At 46.8% G+C, this 25,709-nt stretch overlaps 1 protein-coding gene across 2 annotated transcripts; it reads right to left on the bottom strand.

Moving 5' to 3' along the window:
- Positions 1-67: 67 nt before the first annotated feature.
- On the bottom strand, positions 68-20,683 carry HACD3 (3-hydroxyacyl-CoA dehydratase 3). 2 transcript variants are annotated; one of them, XM_037910032.2, is made up of 11 exons: positions 20,496-20,683; positions 19,765-19,807; positions 18,439-18,512; positions 10,983-11,147; positions 9,303-9,357; positions 8,663-8,773; positions 7,625-7,752; positions 6,853-6,965; positions 6,017-6,123; positions 3,758-3,889; positions 68-2,779 (listed from the first exon to the last, which is right to left on the bottom strand). In XM_037910032.2, the coding sequence occupies exons 1-11, from the start codon at positions 20,580-20,582 to the stop codon at positions 2,703-2,705; spliced, it is 1,092 nt and encodes a 363-aa protein (XP_037765960.1). In that variant the 5' UTR covers positions 20,583-20,683; the 3' UTR covers positions 68-2,702. The 2 variants fall into 2 exon arrangements, with proteins under 2 accessions (XP_037765960.1, XP_043379502.1); XM_043523567.1 differs by lacking the exon at positions 8,663-8,773 and having other exon boundaries at positions 20,496-20,677.
- Positions 20,684-25,709: the final 5,026 nt, after the last annotated feature.

Below are 25,709 nucleotides of genomic sequence, written 5' to 3'. Positions count from 1 at the left end.
AAGATCAGGTAACAAATTGCTCTTGTTCGCTTGCATAAGAGGCTGTACAAATAGCAAAATGAAAGACTTTGCTTGTAAATCTTTATTAATAGAAATACACATTCAGCTGCCTTTGGAAGGACAACCAAACTCAGTAGTTGAAGATCCATGGCAAATCACACTAAATATGGGTTGCAGTGCCTGCCCCGTACCCTCACCACCATGTATTTCATAAACGTTTAAATGCCCTTTAAAGGAATTAAAAGAATGAATGCGGTGTTAAATTCTCAGTGTCGGCACCAAGATATTCACTCCCTTGATTCACTGTCAAATAGATGTGTATGTAGAAGTGACATAGTATACAAATTATGGTGTAACTACCCTGAGGAAGCTGGCCATGCCCTTTTTTAGCCTTTCATACAGAAAGGCTCCTTCTAACACTTTTAGGCCAGGTCTACACTACGGACATATATTGGTATTACGACCGTCACTCAGAGGTGAAATCACACCCCTGAGCGACATGCAGTTATACTGACCGGGGTTAGTGTGTAGACAGTGCTATGTCTGTGAGAGAGCATCTCCTGTCAACACAGCTACCACCTCTTGTGGAGACGCTCACCCGTTGGCCTAGGTATGACTTCACTTAAGTGCTACAGCGGTGAGCTGTGCTGGAAGACCTGCCCTTCAATAGTGGTGAAAGTTCCTTAGGATGGTGCCTTTTTGCAGAATGCCTTCAGTGGCGGTTGGGACCACTTCTCTGCAAAAACCCCACCTAAATGTTCTAGTGTTAACCTCACAATAACAATCTTTGGGGGGAAAAGATATTTCACATCGAAAATACAGCGACATGTTTGATGCGTTAGGGATGGAGAACGAAAAGTACCTACTTTCCTGTATAGTGGGTGTTTTTGTTGTTTTTTTCCTGGTGTTAATGCTTTCATAGAACAAAACCATACAATCAGTGGGATGGCAATAAATTGATCTTAAAATTTAGTGATCGCTCTGGAATTAACTTGCACAAGGGTTACAGTGGGTGCTGGGGGAAAGAATACTAGACTCAGCTGGGTCAACAGTGCAACTAGCTGCTCTGTGGTCAAGGTTACAATTAAGTTTATTTAAATCACACTTTAGTTAATTTCAGGGAAGATGCAAAAGGTCAGAGGGGGCTAAGACCCTGGCAGATCAGGTTGGGAGCACAGGGGTCATTTTAATCATGGTACCCTTTATTCAAAACGGCTCCTTTTTAACCAATGGGGGTTTCTTTGTTGTAAAAGTAATTTTAATTGTTTAAAATTCACCTAAGGCATAAACCTGAAACATATCAGTTGTCTCCCATTTGCTGACACTGGTACACAATACCAAAACGGTCCCTCACTTATTAGGCCCCCAACACTGCACCCCAAAAGCAAATTGCCAGCCTGGCTTGCAGACTCCTTAGCTGCAGTCCTCTGCATTCGGGGAATATGGAAGGAATAGGAAAACAGGTGCTTGCTGCCTTCTCAACAGGGTTTGAACCGAGCACTTACACCACCATTCCCAAAACAGAGAGGACAAGGGGCTGGCCTCCCTATAGTAGCAGAAGGAACGTTACGGGATCATCTCAAGGGAGGCCTGCTTTACCTCTGCATTTCCTGGTGTAACTCTAATTTTTGTGTGCTACTGGGGGGAAGAATGGCAGGGAATGGAAGCTCAACCCTACACAGCCTGGTTTTCTAGTGTCTGAGTTTGAACATTTAAATTCTCACCATCTGAAAGGGCAGAGTTTGACCACGAGGCCATGGGAAGTAGCAGCTATGTCAACTGGTGAGGGAAATTTGAAGGAGTAGGTAGCTCCCGCTAATGACTGGCTAGGACATACGTAGCCAGACAGAGGCTGCGGGACACCACTACGTGTTTCTATTCCATGCGGGAGAGAGATTAAGCCTTCCTATTGTACATACGTTAAGAACAAGCTGGTGGTGTCCAATGCTGACACTAGTTGCTCCCAGGTTTAAATGTATCAGCAAAAGCCTGCTGAAGAAAAGCAGACCTAGCACTGACCATTAATAAATATATTTTCCATGCTGCTCTTGGTCTCTGTTCCTCAGGCCATTCCTAGTCGGTTTCACATAGCATGGGGTGGATGGTCTGAAATATTATACCCCGGCATCACAAGCCCTATCTGCATTCACTATCTGAAAGAGAGCAAATATCCAAGTAAGAATAACTATTATATTCCCAGTTAGAACTGCTCAGGTTTTTGCAAAGAATAGGATTTCTTTTTATAATACGCAATAAGAAAAGGAGGACTTGTGGCACCTTAAGAGACTAAAAAATTTATTTGAGCGTGAGCTACAGCTCACTTCATCGGATGCATTCAGTGTGAGCTGTAGCTCACGAAAGCTTATGCTCAAATAAATTGGTTAGTCTCTAAGGTGCCACAAGTACTCCTTTTCTTATTGCGAATACAGACTAACACGGCTGCTACTCTGAAACCTTTTATAATACGGTAACTGATAGGAAACATGTTTAACTATTGCCATTGTTCAACATTAAGTGCCATGCATGTATGACTGAAGAGGAACTCAATACAGTGTATGGGAATGCTATCTGAAGACTCACTATGAAATCTAACATGATCATTTAGCTGTAGAAAATCCTTTCCATTATTATAATAGATAAAATTGTAAGACCCCGAAGCTCCTGTCGTTGATTTAAGTCAGGGAAGCACTGTAGTCCCTGCTTTACTTCATCTTTCTCTTTTTTGATCCAAGGTGCTGCTTCCTTTGCTTGTAGAGGTGACGCAAGTTTATAAACAAACCTGAAAAGAGAAATAATGGTTGAGGCAGAGCTGAAAATCTGCAGATTCCTTATGCCGAATGACTGCACTGAGTTAAAAATGATTTCGGATTTTCTTCTCACGTATGTACATAAAACTATGAAAGCTAACGACAAATGAGTCCTTGCTGGGGTAGGGTTGAGACTGCAACAACCCACATTGTTTGTTATTGTAGGGGTTCTTAGGAGTTCTGGTTGTCACCCTTTAGGGGTAGTGGTATTGAAGATAGAGGGAGGGGGAAATAATTGTAGAATCTTGTGATAGCTTGCGAGAAAAAGTGTCACAAACCTAAGCAGCCCACATCAGACTAAACCACAGAAACAGGGTTGGTGTCATTTAAGTCTTTTTTCATCTGATAGATTGAAGTTTGGAGTTCAAAATTTTCATTTAAAAATCATGGGCTAGATTCTGTATTCCTCTGACTTCAATGAGACTTTTGGATCCTCAGAGATGTAGGCTCAACCTGCCCACAGTACACTTTTATCATTGGTCCACTAATGATAGAGAACAAACAATTGTAGCTGATCAGTTAAACATTAAACTACTGTTTAAAAAAAAAAAACCCTCCTATGAAGCTCTTCAGGGAACTGCTTCTTCATATTCCACTAGTATCAGTGTATTTTGGTTGACATCTGTATAGTTTTGAAGTACACAAAGAATCCAGCAAAATCCTGCAGAAGTCCACACTTTTACCCAATGATACTGATATAATAATTGTAATATTTTGGCCTCTGATGTATCTGCATGTGCTTCAAGGTGATCTGTTATTGAGGTCTCCTTTCTGGGTTAACCTGTGCTATTCACTACAACTATGAAGACAGGTTAAGCTCAAATTGGTATAACAATGACCGATCAGATATGCTAATTTAAAGTTGCAATCTGTTACTCCTTTTTTGTACATAAACAACTTTTGGTATTTCAACAGGAGAGAAATACAATGAAACAACAACAAAAACTTACCTAAAAATAACATGATAAGGTAGATTTGAAGAAAGAATGAAAATTTGATTGTGATGCTCATCGGATATGGCAGTGTGAAACTAAACTTCCCTGTTTCACTGAAGAATGGAATGGCCTGAATCAGACACACAGCTGAAAGCAGAAGGCCAAGAAGATTATTGGCAAAATACAAAGGACAAGGTAAACTCTAGAGCTGGTCAAAAAACGAAGCTTCTCAAATGGTAAAATATTTTGATACTTTCTGACAAACTCTTGTAATCTAGAAAGACTTCAGCATAAACTAGTTTTAAGTGGTATCTTTAAACACAGCTGCACCTAAGTCATGATATTTTCCTAGGTTTGTTTGTTTGTTTGTTGGCATTGGTGGGCAATACTATGAATCCACCCACAGCAACAAGATATTAGCCTTGCTAGCTAGGTTCAGTGCACTCTGCTGTTTCTCACTGTTTCTTTAGGAACTTAAGTTGGTACAAATTTCTATTGCAGTGAAACAGAAGTTAAACAAACACACACCATTCATCTCCACATAAGACAATGTGTAGCAAGAGAATTCGAGCCTTGCTGTCTCCCCAAAGTAATTGTTTTCAAATTGGCCCTAAAAACACAGGAAGGGACACAGCCCATGTTTCATGCTCCCCACCTGCCTCTAAAGCTGGCCATGCTCCTCTCACGAGAGCATTATACTTGGGGCTCTACGGGAATAGGAGCTGCAGCCTGCAGACTACTTCCACTCTATGGCTTTTACCCCCTGGTGCTGCAACGACTGGTAGCACAGTCACAGAGCCAGTGGGTGGAGGAGCTCCAGGAAGAGTGGCACCCTGTGAGTGTCCCAAGATCCAGGGTCTTGGAGCCAAGATTGCTCATGGGTCCCCTGTGCCATTTACGATTTAGGCCCGTGTGAGACCATTACGCCCTCCCCGTCCAGGGGAGAAGGAGCCAGACTCCCCGAGTGACGAAGTGCACAGACACGGCTCTCCTTCCCTGCTGCAGGAGGAGAGGATAGGGACCGTACAGCGTTTTCATACACGCACAAAGTGAAAAACAGCTTCTCCCAAATCTCACTACGAAGAAGAGCAATAACCCAAACCGGCCAACAAAAGTAAACAAATTGTGCATCCGTTTTCCTGTTCAACAGTGCGTGGGGTGATTTGCTTGTGCCCATGCCTCACGTCTTGTTCTCCTGCTCTTCCTGTTTATTAGGAGATCCGTGCTTCCTACCTCACTTTAAGTAGACTCTCTCTTTTGCGAAGGGAGAAACCCTGACCGGGGACCATTCTCCTCTCTTCGCCCTTAGCCTAGAAGGATTATTTCAAGCGCAGACCACTAGCATCGACTCTTGCTCCTGCCGCTCCTATCACTTTGTAACTAGTTTTTGAGCAGCTGTGGCCATGTAACTTTTCCCAAAGCTTCTAGCAATGCCTTCATTTGTATCAGCTGGGAGGAGCTGTGGCTCACACCAGTGTAACTCCACGATGCACCTCTTGGCGGACAGGAGCGCTAGACTGCCAGCCTGACAATCCGAACATTTCTTCTTGAGGTGTTATGGGTGATAGTAGGATGGATGAAGGAAGTGACAGAGCTGGAGACGGAAGTCCTCTACGTATCCAAAGGGCGAAGTAAAGCAAAGCCAATGATAGTCCAAGCTTCCCTGGTGCAGACGTGCCTCACGTCTGCACCTCTGCAGGTCTGAGGTAAGTTCAGTTTCTGCACCAATCCAACCGTAGGTCTCTCTGACACTCCCAGCAAGGCCGCCAATTATCGCGACCCCTTTTGTTATGCAAACAGTGGGAACTGGGGCTGGTGTTACCCTTAGCTTTCACCCTTCAGACGTGACCAAGGCACAGTACAGTGCATTAGACTCGACGAGAGCTGGGTGAACATTTTCGGTTGACTAACACATTTGCCAAAAATGCAATTGTGAGGCAATCCAAACTATTAAAATTCAGGTCGAATTCAGCAAATGGTTTGGGTGGAATAACAAATGGGGGGGAGGGAAGCAGAAGTCAAAACAAACCTATTCAATGTTTTATTTTGAAACTAACCATCAAAATGTTGCTTCAAAACTAGCAATTTTGTTTTGAAACTTTGTTTGATCAGAATGAAATTATTTTGGTTTTGTCAAAAAAAAATTAATTTTGGTTCAAAATAAACTAATTTTTTTCAGGTTTTTCCAATCCCACCATCAAACCAAAATATGAATTACTCTCTCATCTCTACACAGAGCAGCATGATCTACAAGGCTGTGTTTTTGAAGCATACCTTCTGCCAAGGTGCCTAAAGGATAGAGAGGAATCCAGATGGTGTATCGGATCCAAGTTAGTAATTTCCATTCTATATCAATGCAGGAAAGCATGTAGAATGGATACCTAGAGTAAAATTCAGTTTGAAAGACAGACATTACTTAAAAGTTTAACTTTCCACTTAAGTTACAATATTGTGCATAATCACTGTATGATGTCATTAATGTCCAATATTCATGATAAACACGATCAATTCCTTTAGTTATTGTCTTAATTGTAAATAATGATTAAGAATATTAAAAAGGGACTGTTTCATAGGGAGCTGCGGCAGGTATGTTTTTCCTCTGGCAGCTTACTGTACTAGACCTATTATCCTGGCAACCTGGATAGGTTTAACTGCCTGCTTTCTTCAACAAATATTTCAATTTAGATCCCAAAAAATGAATAGAATACAATGTAGTTTTTCTGACAAACACCAGAAATTCCCAGAATCCATCACATTCTTTAGCCAAAGGCCTGAATTTCCTGTGGAAAGTGACATGAAAATCAGATTTCCTTACCAAGGGTTAGGAAATGGGTAGAGGAACATAGCAGCAAGTTTTCCCAGACATGGAGCAACATGCGCTCTTGTATCTCACACTGGAATCAGTCCCAGACTCCGTGAGATACAGGAAACTAGCAAGACACTTATGCTGTGACAAATCCGAGTCCCAAGGAATGCTTTATCAGCAGGGGCTATAATGCGAATGCCACCGGGTGTTTCTTAATGGCAAAATCAAAATTATTTTAAAGCAAAAGGCTGTTTTTCAGTAGACCTCTGGCGTTCCATGCACGGCAAAGGAAAATCCTACAAACCTGAATAACTCAGTAATACTCCAGCAGTAAAATACAAAGAACACCACCGCTTTGCTTTGCATTTCCTCCACATTTCCGAGGACAATAAACAAGACAAAATTTCTTCCAAGTACCTGTTTAACAAAACACCAACATATACAAGTGAGTATATATACAGATATCTATCTATCTATCTATATATAGTATATATACAGTATATATACAGATACCAATGTGGCACAGTCAGATGGCAACAGTGAGCCCCTACCACTAGAAATACACAGGCTCCTTAAGAGCCCAAGGCACACGCAGCTCAGGGCCCGGGCACGTTAGTGGTGCTGGAAGACCAGGGCATGTGCCTCTGGAGCGGAGCTGTGGGCTGGGGAAGTGCTTCCTAAGCCTGCAGTCCTTGTACATACTGACCAGCTGTATTAGGGGCCAACCCAGGAGCAGAAAGAGAAGGTGGCCACGCCTTCTGCAGCACAGTGTGTCTGCTGTGGGAAGCTGAGCTGGTCCAAGTGCATGAGGTTCCCCGCCCTCCACCCCCTGCTGTTCTGGTCTTTGCCCCAACTTCTTGTCTCGTCAGACAACCCAAGAAGGTAGCCTACCAACCCAGGCTAGGAAGTGTGGATTCCTACCTACGGGGCAATATATATCCCTGGGGTAACTCCACATTGATGCCATTTCCTCCTCCCCTTCCCCGCCCCCTGCTTTTTTTTTAAAAGCAGTAATGGCTAAGACTATCACAATATAAACTGTAATAACCTGGGGTGTGAGGAATCTTAAATATTACCTGGAGAAAAGAAGGTATAAATGGTGACCTGACGATTCCTACTAGTGAATTCAGGATCTCTATAAATGCAAGCATCTGACAGAAATACATCATGTCAGCAATGGTGTGAAATGTATCGTAGAAGGAATCTATCAAACAAAAGACCGCTTTAAGGCATCTGAATTTGCCTGCCAGGAGAAGCCACCTTAACTACACAGCCCCCAACATATACTAACTCATTCAAATATTTTAGAACTATATTTGTGTTGGAAAAATTTAGTGTTCAACCTTGTGTGTAAAGCCTATATGCAGGCTAGTGTGCAGTCAGAGTAAAAGTCTTAAAAACGTTACCCGATCACAGTAAAAGTCCTATGCTGAAAGAATCACAGAATCATAGGGTTAGAAGGGACGCAAGGGTCATCTAGTCTAACCCCCAAAGCAAGTACAATTAGAACTATTTCAGTAAATAATATGGAAAAGAAAGAGGGCTGTGCTCTGGATTAACAGAATGGACAATTGGACCTTTTAGAAAAATAACATTTGAGCCAATCCATTTTTAGTAATACTGGCTCTCTAAATGGAAGAAACGTCTGTCTCGAGTGCGAGGCAGTGTCGTTGTAGCCATGTCCGTTCCAGGATAGTAGAGAGACAAGGTGGGTGAGATAATATATTTTACTGGACCACCTTCTGCTGATGACAGAGACAAGCTTTCAAGCCACACAGAGCTTGTCTCTCACCGACAGAAGGCGGTCCAATAAAAGTCTCAAGTGAGATTTTTCATTCCCCCCCACCCCACAACACAGTTTCTTTTTTAAAATTAAAATTTAGCATGTATAGATTACAGCAAATATTACTGATGCCCATAAATCACAGGCTCTGCAATTATTTACAGGTCCTGTCCTTAATGTTATGACAACTTTTGGGAGGGTTTTGTTGTGCATTTCAATGAAGTATTTACAGTTTCATGTGGCTTAATTTAGATGTCATTGTTTAGAAATTACTGCAAAGGGTGAAAGGAGGAATAAAATAAAATAGGATAAAATAGTGCTTATTACTTGCCTTTTCCTAAGATAAACAGGCGAACTGTCATATTCACAAAAATCCAGGAGAACCCCAAAAACTGCACAAGATTATACATGAACAAATATCCTCTCTTCAGCTGTCTGAAAGCTATAATCAACGTTAAACAATCATGTTAGCAAAATGCAACAGCATTCCTATATTCAGCAACTGGCTCTCAGCGGCGAGGTGGGTCAGTGAGTTAGCCTTTCAAATCTGAAGATGGGTTACAAAAGAAAACAAGGTTTCACGCTATTCTGGATAATACAGGACTACCAAAGATTTGCCGTGTGGACTCAAGGGAAACGCAGCACTGGAGTAACAGGACTGCTGCACCTATCTCAGCTTGGGCTGGGCTTTCACAGCACCTGCTGGCACGATTGATGACAAAAATGATCAAATCCTCTAGGAACCAGTAGTGTGGTTTTACTCAGCTTGTAAGTAGTTATATACATAATAAAGTGCTGTATACTAGTTTTACAGAGAGACAACAAGTCTATCAACACTACCATGACCACATCGGAAGTACTTAAGTGCATGCTTACAGAGGTAATATTTTGCCTGTGTGCGCATAAGCAAGCCATTGCCACTATCTTATCCACCAAATCAACCTTACTAATTTAAAGATACAGTCACTTACGGTCTTTAGGGACTCTGGATTCAATTCTGATTTTGTTAATCCTTTCTTCTTCTTCCTAAAAATTAGGGATAAAGTTGTAAATGGTTTTAGTGTCGTATTTCTGTACAGTAATTAGCAGCTAATATTTAGTTAACTGTTCTGCTGCAAAGCTAGTGGGGTTTTAGAGTCAGCTAATATCCACTTACGAGTCTAATGTGTTAAATTTTTCACCTAGGCAAAACTGTGCAAATTCTTCATTGTCAGGAAAGAGTGTTACTGCAATAGCTAATGGTTGTCTAGCCGTTGCACATTTTCATCTAATGAATACGTTTTGTGGTGTGAAAACTGCCATTTTCCATGTTAATTCTTGATCATTACCACCACTCAAAACTGTTCCTTTTCTTATGAGAGTGTGAAGTCATCCTCTGGCTCTCTTCAGACCATTTAACACACACCCCAATTGTTAACTCCTAGGAAGAAGTAAAGTCACTCTGGATTGCTGTATAAATCAAAACAGCCCTTTGCAATATCCTGTATAACTTACGTGGTCATTATGATGTAAGAAACAGACTTGTCCTTCTGACCATGGGCAGAGTGTGTTGTAGAACTGACCCCACTCACACTTTTGCATGGATGTTTGTGTCCTTTCCAAGAGGGATTATTATTTCTTTGCTAACCATTCTGAATGCAGTAGAGAGCATCTGAATTACCACATAGCTGAATGTAAAGACAGGGCCAGCCTGGTGGCACAGGAGGCTGCTTTCTGGACACTCTACCTAGAAATCCTCATTTTAGAAACAACCTCGGGACTCCTACTTTTCACACAAGCAAGGCCGGAGTGTTTTAGAAAGGGAGTCTCTCTTGGTCTTTGACTGAAGGAAACAGCACACACTATCTAGGGGATATAACCTGTCAAGTTCAGAGCCAGATCCATTTGGGAGCATTCTGATTGGGGGCCAACTCTAAAAGCAATATAAGTAAAAGACGAGCATGTGCTTGAGACAGTCTCGTTTAAGGAGAACAGAGGACATGCTGTCTCTCATGGCTAGGCACCTCAACTTTTGGAGACCTTTGTTCGCAGGTAGGCAAGATAGCTTGAGCCCTCTGCCAACATCAGATATCCCATGGATTTCAGCTTATTTAGACTGCGAGCTCTTCAGGGCAAGGACCATCCATATATGTTTATATAGTGTCTAGCACAGGGGTTCTGAAACTGGGGGTCGGGACCCCTCAGGGGGTCACAAGGTTATTATATGGGGCGTTGCGAGCTGTCAGCCTGCACCCCAAACCCTGCTTTGCATCCAGCATTTATAATGGTGTTAAATATATTAAGAAGTGCTTTGAATGTATAAGGGGGGGGGGGTCGTACTCAGAGGCTTGCTATGTGAAAGGGGTCACTAGTACAAAAGTTTGAGAACCACTGGTCTAGCACAATGGGACCCTGATCCAGACTGGGGCCTCTGTGTATAATAATTTACAGATAATGCTCATTTTAAACCAAACACCTCACCTAATAGGGCCTCCCCCTTTTAGTTTCAGGTCTTTATACTGAATCCATTTATTATTGTTTAATTTGGAACCTGCAACCAGCACACTAGTCAGAACTCCCAACTATAAATCTGGCAAGAATCTAGGTATTTCTTAGGACATGCACTCTTAGCTGCTTATTTAAACTGCTCCGAAAGAGCATGGAGTACTGACCTTTGCTTTCAGTTCCATTTCAGCATCCGACTCATCTAGCCAGCGATCAAAATCAGGGGCTAGGAACATCGGGCGCCTCTCCTGTTTGGTGAGTCTTTTCCACCAGTTGCTTTCTTTTTTCTGCACGCTGATGTTCAACTGCCTCTGAGTCACTTTGTACTCCAGCTGCGAAACACACAATGGGGGGCAGACACAGGAACATGCCTCATTAGAACTGGGGCCCTCATGACAAGAATGTTTTTGATTCAATCAGGGCTGGTGAAAGGTTCTGTATTGACAGCTCTGGAGAGCAGAAGGGTTGTGTCTGAGGATTTGCCTACCTGCCAGTCGGGGGGTTGCAAGTGCAGCTTGCACAGACAAACCTGAGCTACTTTTACTCTAGCTAGCTCGGGTAGGGTAGCAGTAAGCCACAGAAACGCATGCTGTACAAGCCCACCTGGAACGCTGGGTAATCGCTCAAGCGGCTAGCCCCCATGGAAGCCCAGGCTGCTGCAGCTTCACGGCTCTGGGCTGAGATTAAAGCTAGCTCGGGTACGTCTGCGTGAGCTGCAATCATGCCCCAACTGCAGTATGGATCTATCGGAAGGGGGAGAAGGCAGTTCAGTACCCACAGCCACATTTCAGCGTCTGGTGCCTCTGCGGTAACTGCCTATCAAGGGTGCCAGCTGCAGTGGTGGTAGTTTTTGGGATGGCCTAGCTGTCAGTAGACTGGTTTCACAAGACCCTCAGCTCATTTCACACAGGCCACTAAGCAGCCATTAGAGCAGTGGTCTCCAAGCTTTTTAAGCACAAGATCACTTTTTGAATTTAAGCGCAACCCAAGATCTACCTCAAAGGAAATGTAGAAATAACAGTAATCACACAAACCCCAAAACCCTTGCCCCACCCCCTGCCCATGCCCCAGCCCCACTCTCACCATCCCCCCTCCCTCTGTCGCTCGCTCTCCCGCACTCTCATTCACTTTCATCAGACTGGGACAACTGGGGTTGAGTTGTGGGAGGGGGGGCGGGCTGTGGGGTGGGGCAGAGGGATTTGGAGTGTGGGAGGGGCTCCGGACTGAGCCCGGGGCAGGGGTACAGAGGCTCCATGATCGACCAGTCGATTGCGATCCGGTTGCCAACCCTCCTGCAGCCGAACTGGGAGTTTGACCACGAACAGTCCGGTGGCGCAGTGGGGCTAAAGCAGGCGCCCTGCCTACCCTAGCCCCGTTCTGCTCCCGGAAGTGGCCGTCATGTCTGGCAGTGGCTCCTGGGGAGGGGGCGGTTCCCGTTCCCAGCCAATGGGAGCTGCGGGGGCGGTGCCTGCGGACAGGGCAGCATGTGGAGCCATCTGCCTCTCTTCTCCGCCCCCCCCCGGGGAAGCCACTGCCGGACTCGGCGGCTGCATCTGGGAGCGGTGTGGGGCGAGGGCAGGCAGGGAGCCTGCCTTAGCCCCGCTGCCCGGGAGCTGTCTGAGGTAAGCAGTGCCTGGCCAGAGCCCACACACCAAATTCCTCCTGCACCCCAACCCCTTCCCCCAGCCCTGAGCGCCCCGCACCCAAACTCCCTCCAGAGCCTGCACCCCACACCCTCTCCTGCACCCTGAGCCCCCCCTACACCCCGTACGCTTCCTGCACCCCAACCCCCTCCCACAGCCTGCTCCCTGTGGGTATACTTGTGTTCATTTTGAACAGAATGTGATTTAGAAGGTACGTAGGCATAAAGAAGCATTCTGTGGCTCACCACCCTAGGAACATTCCAGAAAAGGCCAAGGGGACAGGGGTGAGCTCAATGTGTGGAGTGGAGAAGTATAAGCATGTGATGAACAAATCCATATATGGAAAGGTTAAATATGATTGGCTAGAGGTTTGTGTTACGTAACTGCCATGTACTATAAAACAGCAACGGGAGGGGCTCCTTGCTGGAGGGACTCTGGCTGATCTTTGTACCGGGGCTCTCCCTTTGTTTGGTTATTATTGGGAACCACAAAAGCCCAACAACTCCGCAGCTCAACGCCCTGCCCCAGCCCACTCCCAGAGCCTGCACCCGAACCCGCGGCCTGAGCCACCTCCCGGACCCAGCACTCCTGACCCCCAGCCCTGAGCCCCCTCCTGCACCCAAACTCCCTCCCGGAACCCGCACCTTGAACCTGAGATTCACTGCCAGATACTCCACGGTCGACCAGTCGATCGCAATCTAACTGCATTAGAGGGTAACTATCAATTTTAGGCTGGAGTTGAACCAGTGACCTAAATGCAAAAAGTGCTGGGGCCTGTTAGTCAGCCCCTGAACCACCCAATCCTCCTTAGTAAGTACATTTCAGGCCAAGCGTGAAGATACTGCTAGCACTGGCTGTGGTGAGTTCTTACTAGCAAAATGTACAGTGGTAACAAATGAGAGAAAGAGGTCTCTCTTTCCCAAGGGGCAACTGCCCCAATTTTAAAAGTTCCTAAAATAACCTAGAGATATGGAAGTGCCGAGAGGCCGCTTGTGTAGCTGCAAGTCAAAGTGAAAGTTTCTCAGTTCTTTTGTTCTTTTCTTATTTTATCAGCTCCTTTGACAGAGAAGAATCCAGACAGGTGACCACATGTTTGCACATGAAGGTCATGGATCAGGCACTCAGAAGCTCCCAAAGAACCAGGCCAATGGTGGGAAAGCCACTTCCCCATGTTTCTACTGGGGATAGTTCATACAGCACAGTAACTCCATCTCCTAACTATAACACCTGCCCCCCGCAGTGGCCATGGAACGAATATTTGCACCTTTAATTAGAAAGGGGGCAAAATCACACGTCTGGATTTCTACACTACCCCATCTACCTGTCAAATCTTTGGTGCAGTTTGAATCCACACTTAGCACTTTGATTACAATCCTTTGAGTAAGAAGGGGTGCTAAATATTTCACAAACACAAAGCCTTCAGGAGTAGATCTCTCCATTTTACAATGAGGTAGCAGACCTAGGGTACAACTACACTAGACTTTGGCCCCTTGAGGTACTTACACATTCGTAAAGGCTAGTGTCACCACTCCCCCGCCACATACACTTGAGCCAGGCTATAAACACCTGATCAACTTGCATCCAACATGTGTGGAGGGTGAATTACACTAGCCTTTTCAAATGTGTAAGCATCTCAAGTTAATTAGGAATCAGGTACAAAAGGCTAGTGAATTCAAGCTCAAAGAGAACAGTGAGTTGCCTGAGTTTAAACAGCAAGTTAGTGGTACAGAAACCTGACACAGAGGACCAGATAGGTGCCTTGTGGAATTTTCACCCTCAGTATTTTTGAAAACCACACAAGGCAACTACTGCATCCTTGATTGCCTAAATATCTTTACAAAACTGATTCTTTGTGTCCTATTCCAGCTATTAGGTACATTCCCTTTGTCCAGGACTTTGCAACTGTTAAAGGCCAAGGCTACTGCCAATTGAACTTCTCAATATATGAGATTAAAATGCACTCAAGACTAAAATAACCCACTGTATGGTAGCGAGGGACAGTACATATTGCAGGGCTTTGGAGCGCGAAGCAGCTCTGGAGCAGTGGAGTTGCAGGTTTTTGCCTGGAGCTGGAGCGGAGCCAGAGCACAGCTCCAAAGCCCTGACACATTGAGGAGGGCATGTGTGGAGTCTGGGTTAAAAATGGGGCTGAAATAAAGCAACAACAACTTACAACTTCTACGTTAAAAATCTCATTTCTGGAACTAACGTTTTCATGTTTTGGGGGTCTTACGGAGAAGCTGGAGTTTTACTCAAAGCTTTATTTCTTCAAGCAGCCAAGTTAAATTGTTTCTAACTCAACCACACTGAGACACATGATCAGGTGCATCTTCAGTGAATGGTCCTTCATTCCAGGTCTATTCTACTGTAGCAAGTGGGGCGTGGTCTCCCTGCATGCACTCCTATACCTACTTTAATTATATTTACATACATCACAGTGTGGGGAGGGGACTCCGATTACTTCCCACGGGCAGCAGAGCTGTGTGGCTCTCCTTTGATGTGGTGGAGACAATGGATAATTAATGGACAGTGAAACACTTCTGTTTATTTGCAAGACGGCTACCGGCCATCTCTGAAAATATGAGCCACCCGTATGAAGCCACCAGCAAACATCCCAGATTTAATCCTGTGGCAGTGGGGTATCATGTTAATAAGCTGATGCTGTGGTTGGAGAACTAGACTGACTGGACCTACAGGTATTTATAGGGAAGATGTAAAACAGCTGAGCTGCACAACATGGGGCTCTTAATCTATTCAACAATCTAGCCACATGCCGGCCCACCCTTGATTAAGTTTATTGAAAAAACTGATGAAGTGATTTGGGAAGGAAGGGATGAAGGTCATGTGTCCAAGGCAGTATCATTAGCTCCATCAGCTAATGCGGGATGGTCTGTTACCGCTGATTGCAAGGTGGTGCTCACCCACCTGCAGATCACCACAGCTTTCGAGGGGGTTGTCCTGGGGGACTCTGTTACTCTTGCTAAGTCATCTAAAAGGATGGTGGTGTCTGCTCCTCCTGGCTGAGGGTGCTCAGTCCTTCAAAATGCTGATAATACCCTGCTCTCTCCCCTCCAAGCAAGCCAGTACAGAGGATCACCTTACTCCATACCTAGCTCAAATTAGGGCCAATGGGCTGAGCTCAGTCTGATATGATGGATGCTAGAAGACTGGAGAAGGCAACTAGAAGCGATGGCCAAGGCAAGATCTGCCTCTGAACAACGGTGTTTCCACGTTTTGTTGTTTGAGTTTGCAATCTTGGGGTGGCTCGATTCCCACCTACTAGCTGACCGGAGAGCAACAGCTTTTCTCCACCCTATGTGGCACCAGCACAGTGCAGCTGTTTCCCCTACGCCATTCACCCCCTGCTACCATCCTCCAATCCTTTGTCAGCGCACTCTGCATGGGGCTGCATCTCTGATCCGTCCAGAAACCGAAGCTGGTGCAAAACCCAGTAGCCTTTTAATTAGCATGTTCTATTAATGCTGCGACCTGCCCTGGGTGCCTGATGGCTTCCAAGGGATTGATGAAGAGATTGGTTTTGATCTATAGCACCACAAGTGGCCTGGGACCTGCTTGCCTGAGACCAGGTGTATGCTAGGGACTTTTGCCAGCATGGCTATGCAGGCCAGGGGTGTGAAGAGGTGAGTTCCCTGACCAACACAGGGGTGCAGGTAAAAGTCCCTAGTGTAGATGCAATGATATGTGCAAAACTAGCCTTTTACTGGCATGGCTTGTTTCACTCATGGGGGGTGGTTTTACGATACCATAACTTTGCCAGAGATAGCTGCGTCCAGACTGGGAGCGCTTCACCGGTACAGGTATATTATATGAGCAAAGTGCTCCTACTATACCAATCAAAGCATAGTTTTGTAACTGAATCTACGCTATGGACTTTGGCTGGCACAGCTGTGTTGGCCAAGGGGGCTCCAGCACCTCTGTGGGCTCATCTGCAGCAATATGGCCATCACTGGTTAGCTTTCCATGCTGTCTAGTAATATGACACTCAAGATGCCACTTGTTGGGAGCCACAGCTCGCTCTCCAGTCCTGGCCTCAGATTATCCGAACTGCCAGCCAGCCCATTGTTTGGTCTTTCAGATATTTAAAAACACATGTCACGTCTCTTAACAACGCTGTTCTGCATTGGCATGGAGGATGTGCAGGTGCACAAATACAGCAGGACGTGCTCAGTGATTTGGGGTTAGACTAATGGCTGGTCCACACATAGGCCTGTGCCAGCTTAACCAAATCAGTTTGCTAAAGCCAATGTCATTATTTCACTGCAGTTCTGTGAGTGGACACTTATTTCGGAATAGAAGCGACTAGAGTCTATGGAGCCAGCTGACTTTAGTTAAATAGATGAACACTTGTTTTTTATTCTGCACTAAGAGCACCCATGCATCACAATAACTAACTAGATCAATTTTAATTCTCACCTCTTGTTGTTTTCTTGCAAATCTTTGGGTAGACAAGGCCTGGAACTCTGATTATAGTGGAGTCTAAGGCAAAGAACTTTTGCTGCTTTTACTGCAAAGCTTTGCTTCGATATTGATGGGTCGGCAATTCCCTTGAAATTCAGCAATTTACCCCTCCAGAGAGGAGTTAAATTCTGCATTTCAAGTGAAGTGACTCCTCTCCTTTCTTTGCTCAGCAAGATGGGAAGGGAAGGTCTATCTACCCCAAGGAAGGAAGGATGGTGCAGAATTTCCCAGATTTACTGCCGCTATTCCTGGTGGGCAAATAAAAAGAACCAGGACAATTACAGGACTAGTCTTGCTACAGCTGCTCCCCACTGGGAGTGAAGATCAGTTTTGCAGGACCCCCTGTGACTAAAAGGACAGGCAGATCTTGGGAGTGCCAGGAAGGGTCAATCTTCCCATCTCTCCAGTTATAAGACAGGAACTAAGATAGCGCTTCACAGTGAGAGCGTTGCAACATGTTCATGCTGGGATTCTTAGTAATTCGTACAAGCAATGAGAGCCCACGTCAAGATTTTTAGCAAGGGCACAGAATACGTAAGAGGTGGTGTTGTTTTATTTCAGAGAGGCTGCACTTCCCATAAGCTAACTTAACAGCGGATGGGATGTTTTCATTCAGAAAAATTGCTAGGTTCTCTGCTATTTTACTACTCCAGTAAATTTTTAAGCTACCCACAACTCACTTGTGTAATTAATTTAAAGCCATGTTCGTGTAAACCCATCTTTATGAGAGCAGTATGAGATCTGTGTGAGAGAGGTTGCGGAATCAGGCTCAAAGACAGGGTATTGAATGGGTACTGCATTTAGAACTTTAAACAGTAGTAAAATCATCTGTTGTAGCAGGGGTGGGCAAACTTTTTGGCCCGAGGGCCACATCGGGGTTGTGAAACTCTATGGAGGGCCGAGTAGGGAAGGCTGTGCTTCCCCAAACAGCCTGGCCCCCTGCCCCCTATCTGCCCCTTCCCACTTCCTGCCCCCCTCTGAACCCCCAACCCATCCAACCCCCCCCCCGGTCATTATCCCCGACCGCCCCCTCCTGGGACCCCACCTCCTATTCAACCACCCCCTGCTCCCCATCCCCTGACCGCCCCATCCAACCCCCCCCGCTTCCTGTTCCCTAACTGCCCCCCGGAACCCTCTGTCCCTCATCCAACCCCCCTGCTCCCTACCCCTTTACCATGCTGCTCAGAGTGGAAGGACTGCCAGCCATGCTGCCCACGCGGCGGCATGGCTGCGGGGGAGAGAGGACAGTGGGGGAGGGGCTGGGGGCTAGCCTCCCCAGCTGGGAGCTCAAGGGCTGGGCAGGACGGTCCCGCGGGCCTGGATGTGGCCCGTAGTTTGCCCACCTCTGTGTTATAGCATCAGGAAGCAAAGCAACAACCCTAAATAGCATCCCAGGAGATTTAAAGCATAGCCATTTCCCTTTGGAGTTTTTTTATTTTTTTTTAACCACTTAACAGTAATACTTTTCTTTTGTAAAACATAGAAGAAAAAAAATACATACTTGGGGCTTGACTGGTTCTAGAAATGCAAGCTGAAATTCATATACATTGTCCCCCTTGGCACCATGACCCTGGGCTAAAAGAAAAGGAGCAACAATCAGTTTAAAGATCCTGATTCCCCACCACCACCGCACACCGTGTGCAAAATGTACTTTAACTATAATTATTCAGTGTTTGTTTAAAGTGCCCTCCCCTGCCCCACGGTGCTGCATGATCAAACTATTTAATAATGGACATGCAAAGACAGCGTCACAGCTTTTTAGAATTTAATTCGCTTTTAACGAAGTGACATTTAAAAATGCGTTGGGTGCCTTATAGGGGGGTCGACGTCCACTATAACAGAGAATAGTGCTGGAAAAGGACCTTCACGTGAGGCAGGAATGGATGAGACTCCAGGAGGAGCAAGTTCCTCCCAACGGGATCTATCGCAGCAAAGGATCAGCTGCCCAATTTAAGATGCAATGGTGAAATCCCTAAAACATCAGTGACGACAGAGTGCAAATACGCCCCAGGATTCATCAGTTTCCTACAAAGCCAGGTCCTTCCCCATAAAATCCTCTGAAAGCCAGCAGGCTCGGCAAAAAATATGCCATTTTAAAGGGTGCCATTGTAAAATAATCCTGTCCACATAAAACGATACAATCTAAGCCAACACATTATGTCTTTACCATATGCTTCTGGGCCACAAGAGTGGTATACAGGCTCAAGGATGCAGTATGAAAGATAGATAGTAGATTCCTAATGCAAAAAAGCAACAGTATATTCCTTGCACTAACCTGACAAGCAAAACAGCGAACTCGGTCCCTTAAGGGTGACCTGTTCAGTCAAAACAAAACAAAAATCTTTACAAAGGAATCTATTTACCTTTCAAATTGAATTTTAGTTCCTGGTCCAAAACCTGATAGTATTTGCACACAAGGTCTTTGTGACAGCTTTCAAGGTGAAGTTTAGGGAAAAACACATGGATAATCAGCTGACATATTTAAATGTGGTGCATGGTTTGTTTGGGTTTTTTTTTAATTAAATATGGTGATGCTATCAACTACTACAGCTAGACCTAGACCATTTATCTGAAACCCAAAACGACCAGCTCCAGCTGTATTGTGTTACGCTTCTGCCTAAAGGCTCTGATGTTCAAGCTCCCCTGGGGGAGTGTAGGGGTCCAGGATCAGGGCCGAAATCATTATGACCAAGAAAAGAAATTAGAGACGTTGTGGCCAGCAATCCCTTGGCAATCCCAGGCTGCACATCTGCGTGTTGCTAGGAGTCCACCCCTGTGCAGAGGGGTCAGGGATGCTACTCGCTTTAAAACAAATGTAGTCACCTACCTTTGAAATGAAGCACGTCGTCCATAATGGTGATCTCGGGGCTCTGAGGAAAGAGAGGATGTTTTAGGCGGCAGGCGTGTACCCCTTTCAAACAAACTGTTTTAAGGCCAGGATTGTGGCAACTGAGGGGGATTCAGAAACTGACTCAGAAGAGCCTGGGGGCACTTCAAGCAGCAAAGTACCCAGGTTACCAGTTACACCTGTGGTTCTCCAGACTTTTTCTTGGAGCCTAATGCACCTGGCATGAGATGGGGGAACGGTAGTTAGGAGGGAGTCTCCCTGCGCTGTATACACCATGCAGAGGACGGCGCGGGGGCCTGTACAAGGGGGGGGGGGGTCTCCCTGGGCTGTACACGGTGCATGGGACAGGGGTGCTGTAGAGCGGGCTGGGGGGGTCTCCCTGGAATGCATGCCCCGTGCACGGGAGGGGGGCGCTGTACAGCAGGGAGGGGGTGTCTCCCTGGGCTGTACACACCATGCCCGGGACAGGGGCATTGCACAGTCGGGACGGAGTGTCTCCCGAGTCCGCATTGCCCATGCGGGGGGTGGGCGTCTCGCTGGGTTGCATGCCCCAGGGACGCGACAGGAGCGCCTCCCTGGGCTGCAGGCGCGCTGCACGCCGCAGGGGCGCTGCACAGCGTGGGAGAGGCCGTGCCCCGGGCACGGACGGGGACGGGGGGCGGCTCCCCGGGCTGCGTGCCCGGCGCGCGGGATAGGGGGCCCGGCGGTACCTGCACGTCGCTCAGCTCCACCCGCAGGTAGAGCTCGCGGTGCCGCTGCGCCCAGTGCACGTGCGGGGTCAGGCTCTGGCGCTGCATCGCGGCGGCCGGGACAGGCCGGGCTCCGAGGGCTCCGCGCGGCGCCTGGCGAGGCCGGGCTGGTTGGTCGCCCCCGACGTGGGGCGGAGCGAGCGCCCGGGCCCATGCGCACGCGCCCTGCCGCTGTCTCCGCCCGCCTCCGGCAGCGGGGTGACCCGTGCGGCTGGGCCCGGGCGAGGGCTTGGTACGTCCTAGGCTGTGTAGGGTGCGGCTGGACCCTGGGTAGCACCGGTGCATGGTGCAGCTAGGCTAGGCCGTGCGTGGTGCAGCCGGGCCCTGGGTAGCGCCGGTGCATGGTGCCGCAGGTTAGGCAATGCACCGGTGCATGGTGCAGCCGGGCCCTGGGTAACGCCGGTGCATGGTGCAGCGGGGCTAGGCTACCTTGGCCATGGGTAGCACCGGTGCATGGTGCCGCAGGTTAGGCAATGCACCGGTGCATGGTGCAGTGGGGCCATGGGTAGCACCGGTGCATGGTGCAGCGGGGCTAGGCTACCTTGGCCATGGGTAGCACCGGTGCATGGTGCCGCAGGTTAGGCAATGCACCGGTGCATGGTGCAGCCGGGCCCTGGGTAGCGCCGGTGCATGGTGCAGCGGGGCTAGGCTACCTTGGCCATGGGTAGCACCGGTGCATGGTGCCGCAGGTTAGGCAATGCACCGGTGCATGGTGCAGCCGGGCCCTGGGTAGCGCCGGTGCATGGTGGAGGTAGGCTAGGCTACCTTGGCCATGGGTAGCACCGGTGCATGGTGCCGCAGGTTAGGCAATGCACCGGTGCATGGTGCAGCGGGGCCATGGGTAGCACCGGTGCATGGTGCAGCGGGGCTAGGCTACCTTGGCCATGGGTAGCACCGGTGCATGGTGCCGCAGGTTAGGCAATGCACCGGTGCATGGTGCCGCAGGTTAGGCAATGCACCGGTGCATGGTGCCGCAGGTTAGGCAATGCACCGGTGCATGGTGCCGCAGGTTAGGCAATGCACCGGTGCATGGTGCAGCGGGGCCATGGGTAGCACCGGTGCATGGTGCAGCGGGGCCATGGGTAGCACCGGTGCATGGCGCAGCGGGGCTAGGCAGTGCACTAGGGCTTGGTGCAGCCAGGCTAGGGATTGCAGCACCGATGCATGGGAGCTATGGACTGCGCCGGTGTTTAGTGAAGCCGGGACAAGGGGTGCACCACACCTGTTGCATTGATGGCACTGGTGCCCCGGGAGGAGGCTAATTGGATTGATGAGGTTTCTGGCTGCTCTGGTTCTGAAGTTGCTGAGGCCAGTTGTGCTGGGTGTCTGTGCAGAGCGCCATTCTGGCCCCGCTCAGGACTATATGGCCACCATGGGCCTAGCCCACGTGATTTTTTGGTTCCCCTTTCTGGCTTTGGTGACAGCTTTTGACAATAAAGCTTTTGGTACTGTCTTGCATGACCTGCTCAGAAGCAAACTAGGGAAATGCAACCTAGATGGAGCTACTATAAGGTGAGTGCATAATTGGTTGGAAAACCATTCCCCAAGAGCAGTTATCAGTGGTTCACAGTCAGGCTGGAAGGGCATAAAGGGAGTGGGGTCCTGCAGGGATCAGTTCTGGGTCTGTTCAATATCTTCATTAACGATTTAGATTAATGGCACAGAGTATACTTATAAAGTTTGCGGACGATACCAAGCTGGGAGGGGTTGCAAGTGCTTTGGAGGATAGGATTAAAATTCAAAATGATCTGGACAAACTGGAGAAATGGTCTGACGTAAATAGGATGAAATTCAATAAGGACAAATGCAAAGTACTTCATTTAGGAAGGAACAATCAGTTGCACACACACAAAATGGGAAATGACTGCCTAGGTAGGAGTACTGCAGAACGGGATCTGGGGGTCATAGTGAGCCACAAGTTAAATATCAGTCAACTGTGTAACACTGTTACATTCCGGAATGATGTTTGCTTTTTTTGTATTAGCAGGAGTGTTGTAAGCAAGACAAGGAAGTAATTCTTCTGCTCTACTCTGCTCTGATTAGGTTTCAGCTGGAGTATTGTGTCCAGTTCTGGGTGCCACATTTCAGGAAGAATGTGGACAAATTGGAGAGAGTCCAGAGAAAAGCAATAAAAATGATTAAAGGTCCAGAAAACATGACCTGTGAGGGAAGACTGAAAAAATTGGGTTTCTTTAGTCTGGAAAAGAGAAGACTTGAAAACTGTTATGTCCCCTCTCATGTAAAGGGTTGTTACAAGGAGGAGGAAGAAAAATTGTTTTTCTTAACCTCTGAGGATAGGACAAGAAGCAATAGACTTAAATTGCAGCAAGAGCGGTTTATGTTGGACATTAGGAAAAACTTCCTGTCAGAGTGGTTAAGCACTGGAATAAATTGCCTAGGGAGGTTGTGGAATCTCCATCGTTGGAGATTTTTAAGAGCAGGTTAGACACACACCTGTCAGGAATGGTCTAGATAATTAGTCCTGCCATGAGTGCAGGGGACTGAACTAGATGACCTCTCAAGGTCCCTTCCGTTTCTATGATTCCATGACCGTGCCTGGAACAGGATGGTAGAGATTTCCCTACTCATCTTGGACCAACATGCTGCTCCATTAAAGGCCATTCTCTTCATTGTGATATTTATGTCCTTGCCCATCAGTACAATGGTTCCTGCCTGACCTCTCCCCTTGCTTCACCTGTATAGGTCACCTCTGTTTAGGGATGTAGAGTGGCGGATGAAGGGGGATGAATGCAGTTTGAGTGCTGTCACTTGACACCGAGTTGCCACATTTGGCCTTTCTGAAGCTGTGGCTGTGCTGGAGGTGGAGGGAGCCTTCTCCATCTCCCCTGCAGCAGCCCTTAGAGGAGCCACTCCAGGGAGCTGATAGCCTGGTTAAACCTGGTGGCAGCCACATAGCTGTGGAGTTAATTTTTCTCCCGGCGAAGTACGTTAGTGCCACTTTGTGGATAAAATTATGCAGATCCTGACTGAGGAGTCTGAATCCTCTGAGGCTCAGCAGTGTCTTGAGGGCACAAACACCAAGTCCTCCTGAGTTTCAAACAGTGCTGTGGGTTGGATCCTTGTCCTTCCTAGCTGGAGAAGGCCATCCACTGTTAGCTGAAATGATCAGTGTTTCCCCCTGGGACATAGGCTGTCCACTGGCCTGAAGACAGCTGCGGCCAGCATCCCTGAATGCTGACAGTTGCTTCCCAATGATAAATCATTGAAAAGATTGTCAGGACAACAAGGACCCTCAGATTTCCTTCATCCCAGAGACAAATCTGCATCTTAGTAAAGAAACAGCATGAGGTCTCCTTCCTTCACCAGACTCCCTGTCTCTTGCTTCTCAGCTGGAAATGCTTTTCAGATTGGGACTGAAACTATAAAAAGGAGGGGAAAACAGCCCAAGACCCCCCTCTCTCCCCCTGCCCATATCACTCTCCACACCTGAGAAGACAAAAGAATCAGCTGTTGAACTCTGGGGAAGGGGTCCTGACCTGAAAGTTCGGTCAGTAATGCTGTTGTAAGCATGTGGTCAGACACTGCTTTGAATCTAATGTAGTTTTGTTAAGGTAGGTGCTGGAAAGCATTTTTATCTTTATTGTAACCATTTCTGACTTTTATGCCTCATTACTTGTACTCAAAACCTTTGTAGTTAATAAACTTGTTTTATCTAATCTGGTGTGTTTTAAATTAAAGTGTCTGAGTAACTCCATTAGGGTGGTAAGCTGGTGTATATTATTCCCTTAAAGGAATAACAGATGTCATATATTTGGACTGTTCAGCGGAGGGCTGGGCATACAAAGCATACATTTCTGGGGGGGAATCCAGGAGTGTATTGGGTTCACCCTCCAGTATAACCAAGGCTGATGAAAGCCAGAGTGTAACTCAAGTGTGGTTGTCAGGCTGTTGTTACACACAGACACTCAACATGGGGCTTGCATGCTGGAAGGCTGTTTGTGAGTGGCCCAGGTGGGAGCTACTTTAGCAAGGTATTGTAAGGCACCCAAGGTTGTAGGGCAGGGGTGACACTGCCCCTCACTGGTCTCAGTTGCACCCTGGTATGTCACAAGTACCCATTGAAGTCAATGGAAAGGCTCAACAGGCTTTGGACTGGGCTCGCAATGCATACATTTGTTACTATTTCAACAGAGCTGTCATGGTGAATAGTGATTCTGGTTTCCACCCAACGGACAATCTCCATGTGTCTGAAAACAGACATATGTTTTTAACCCTGAAGTTAGCTTTTTTTTTTTATATGAGAATAATTTCTCTGTCAGTTGAATTTCTCTTGGGCCATTTCCAGATCTATTCATCATACAAATGAAGGCTCCAATCCTGCAGTGAGATCCGCACAGGTGTATACCCGTGTCCGTATAGAGCCCAGTTGACATGATGTGAATCCTTGCAGGTATGTGCGGTGCACCTGCACAGATCCATATGCAAGACAGGGACCTAATGGACTGCAGAACATTTTAATTCTGGGATGTCCTGAAAGCAAACTATTTGGTGGCTGGTGACAGTTAGATTAGACTTCTAGGTTCCCCAGTCTGCTTTACAATCCCATCAGCTATTCAAAGAAACACTGGCATGAAAGGAAACACACAAACACATCTCAATTTAAAATTAAACACAGTGAGGCAAGTGCCCTGTGTGACTTGCTCCAAACACTGCCAGCATATACAACATTGTGTTGACATCCTTTGTGTGACGTGATCAGCCTCTCCCAGTGCTCAGAGATGGGATAGTGCATGGAAGTCATGGAATAATAGCACAATTTGGGTTTACTTTAATCCTTTCTCTCTTTGTTTAATCCTGTTCAAAGAAAAATAGCTATATTGTAGTAGGGTCAAATGTTACGTTTCTATTGTTTACTGACAATGCAAAGGGTGCAAAAATCAACAGCAGATGGGACCAAGGCTCTTGAGTTGAGGTGTACCACATGTAATGTTTTCTTTTGACCTTCGCTTAGGAATTTAGCATATCTGATCTCATTAATTCATTAAATAGAAGGATATTGGTAGCAGCTCCACAGTTCAGGATGGGTTGAGATTTCTAGTCTTATTTGGCATCAAATAATATGATTAGGAATGGACTTTTTTTTTTTTTTACAGCTCCCAAATATGCACCATTTAACTCCTAAGGTACAAGTTTAGTAGGACTAAAAATAGTTGA

This window comes from Chelonia mydas, chromosome 10 (genome assembly GCF_015237465.2).
Source record: "Chelonia mydas isolate rCheMyd1 chromosome 10, rCheMyd1.pri.v2, whole genome shotgun sequence".
Taxonomy (NCBI): domain Eukaryota; kingdom Metazoa; phylum Chordata; order Testudines; family Cheloniidae; genus Chelonia; species Chelonia mydas.
This window is presented reverse-complemented; position numbering and strand designations above follow the sequence as displayed.

Excerpts from the sequence above, each read along its gene's own strand:
- HACD3 (XM_037910032.2), bottom strand. The coding sequence starts at position 20,582 with ATGCAGCGCCAGAGCCTGACCCCGCACGTGCACTGGGCGCAGCGGCAC. Across the intron at positions 11,148-18,438 it reads TAGAACCAGTCAAGCCCCAA|CTGGAGTACAAAGTGACTCA; the intron begins GTATGTATTTTT and ends TGTGTTTCGCAG. Across the intron at positions 7,753-8,662 it reads CCTGTTTATCTTAGGAAAAG|ATTCCTTCTACGATACATTT; the intron begins GCAAGTAATAAG and ends TTTGTTTGATAG.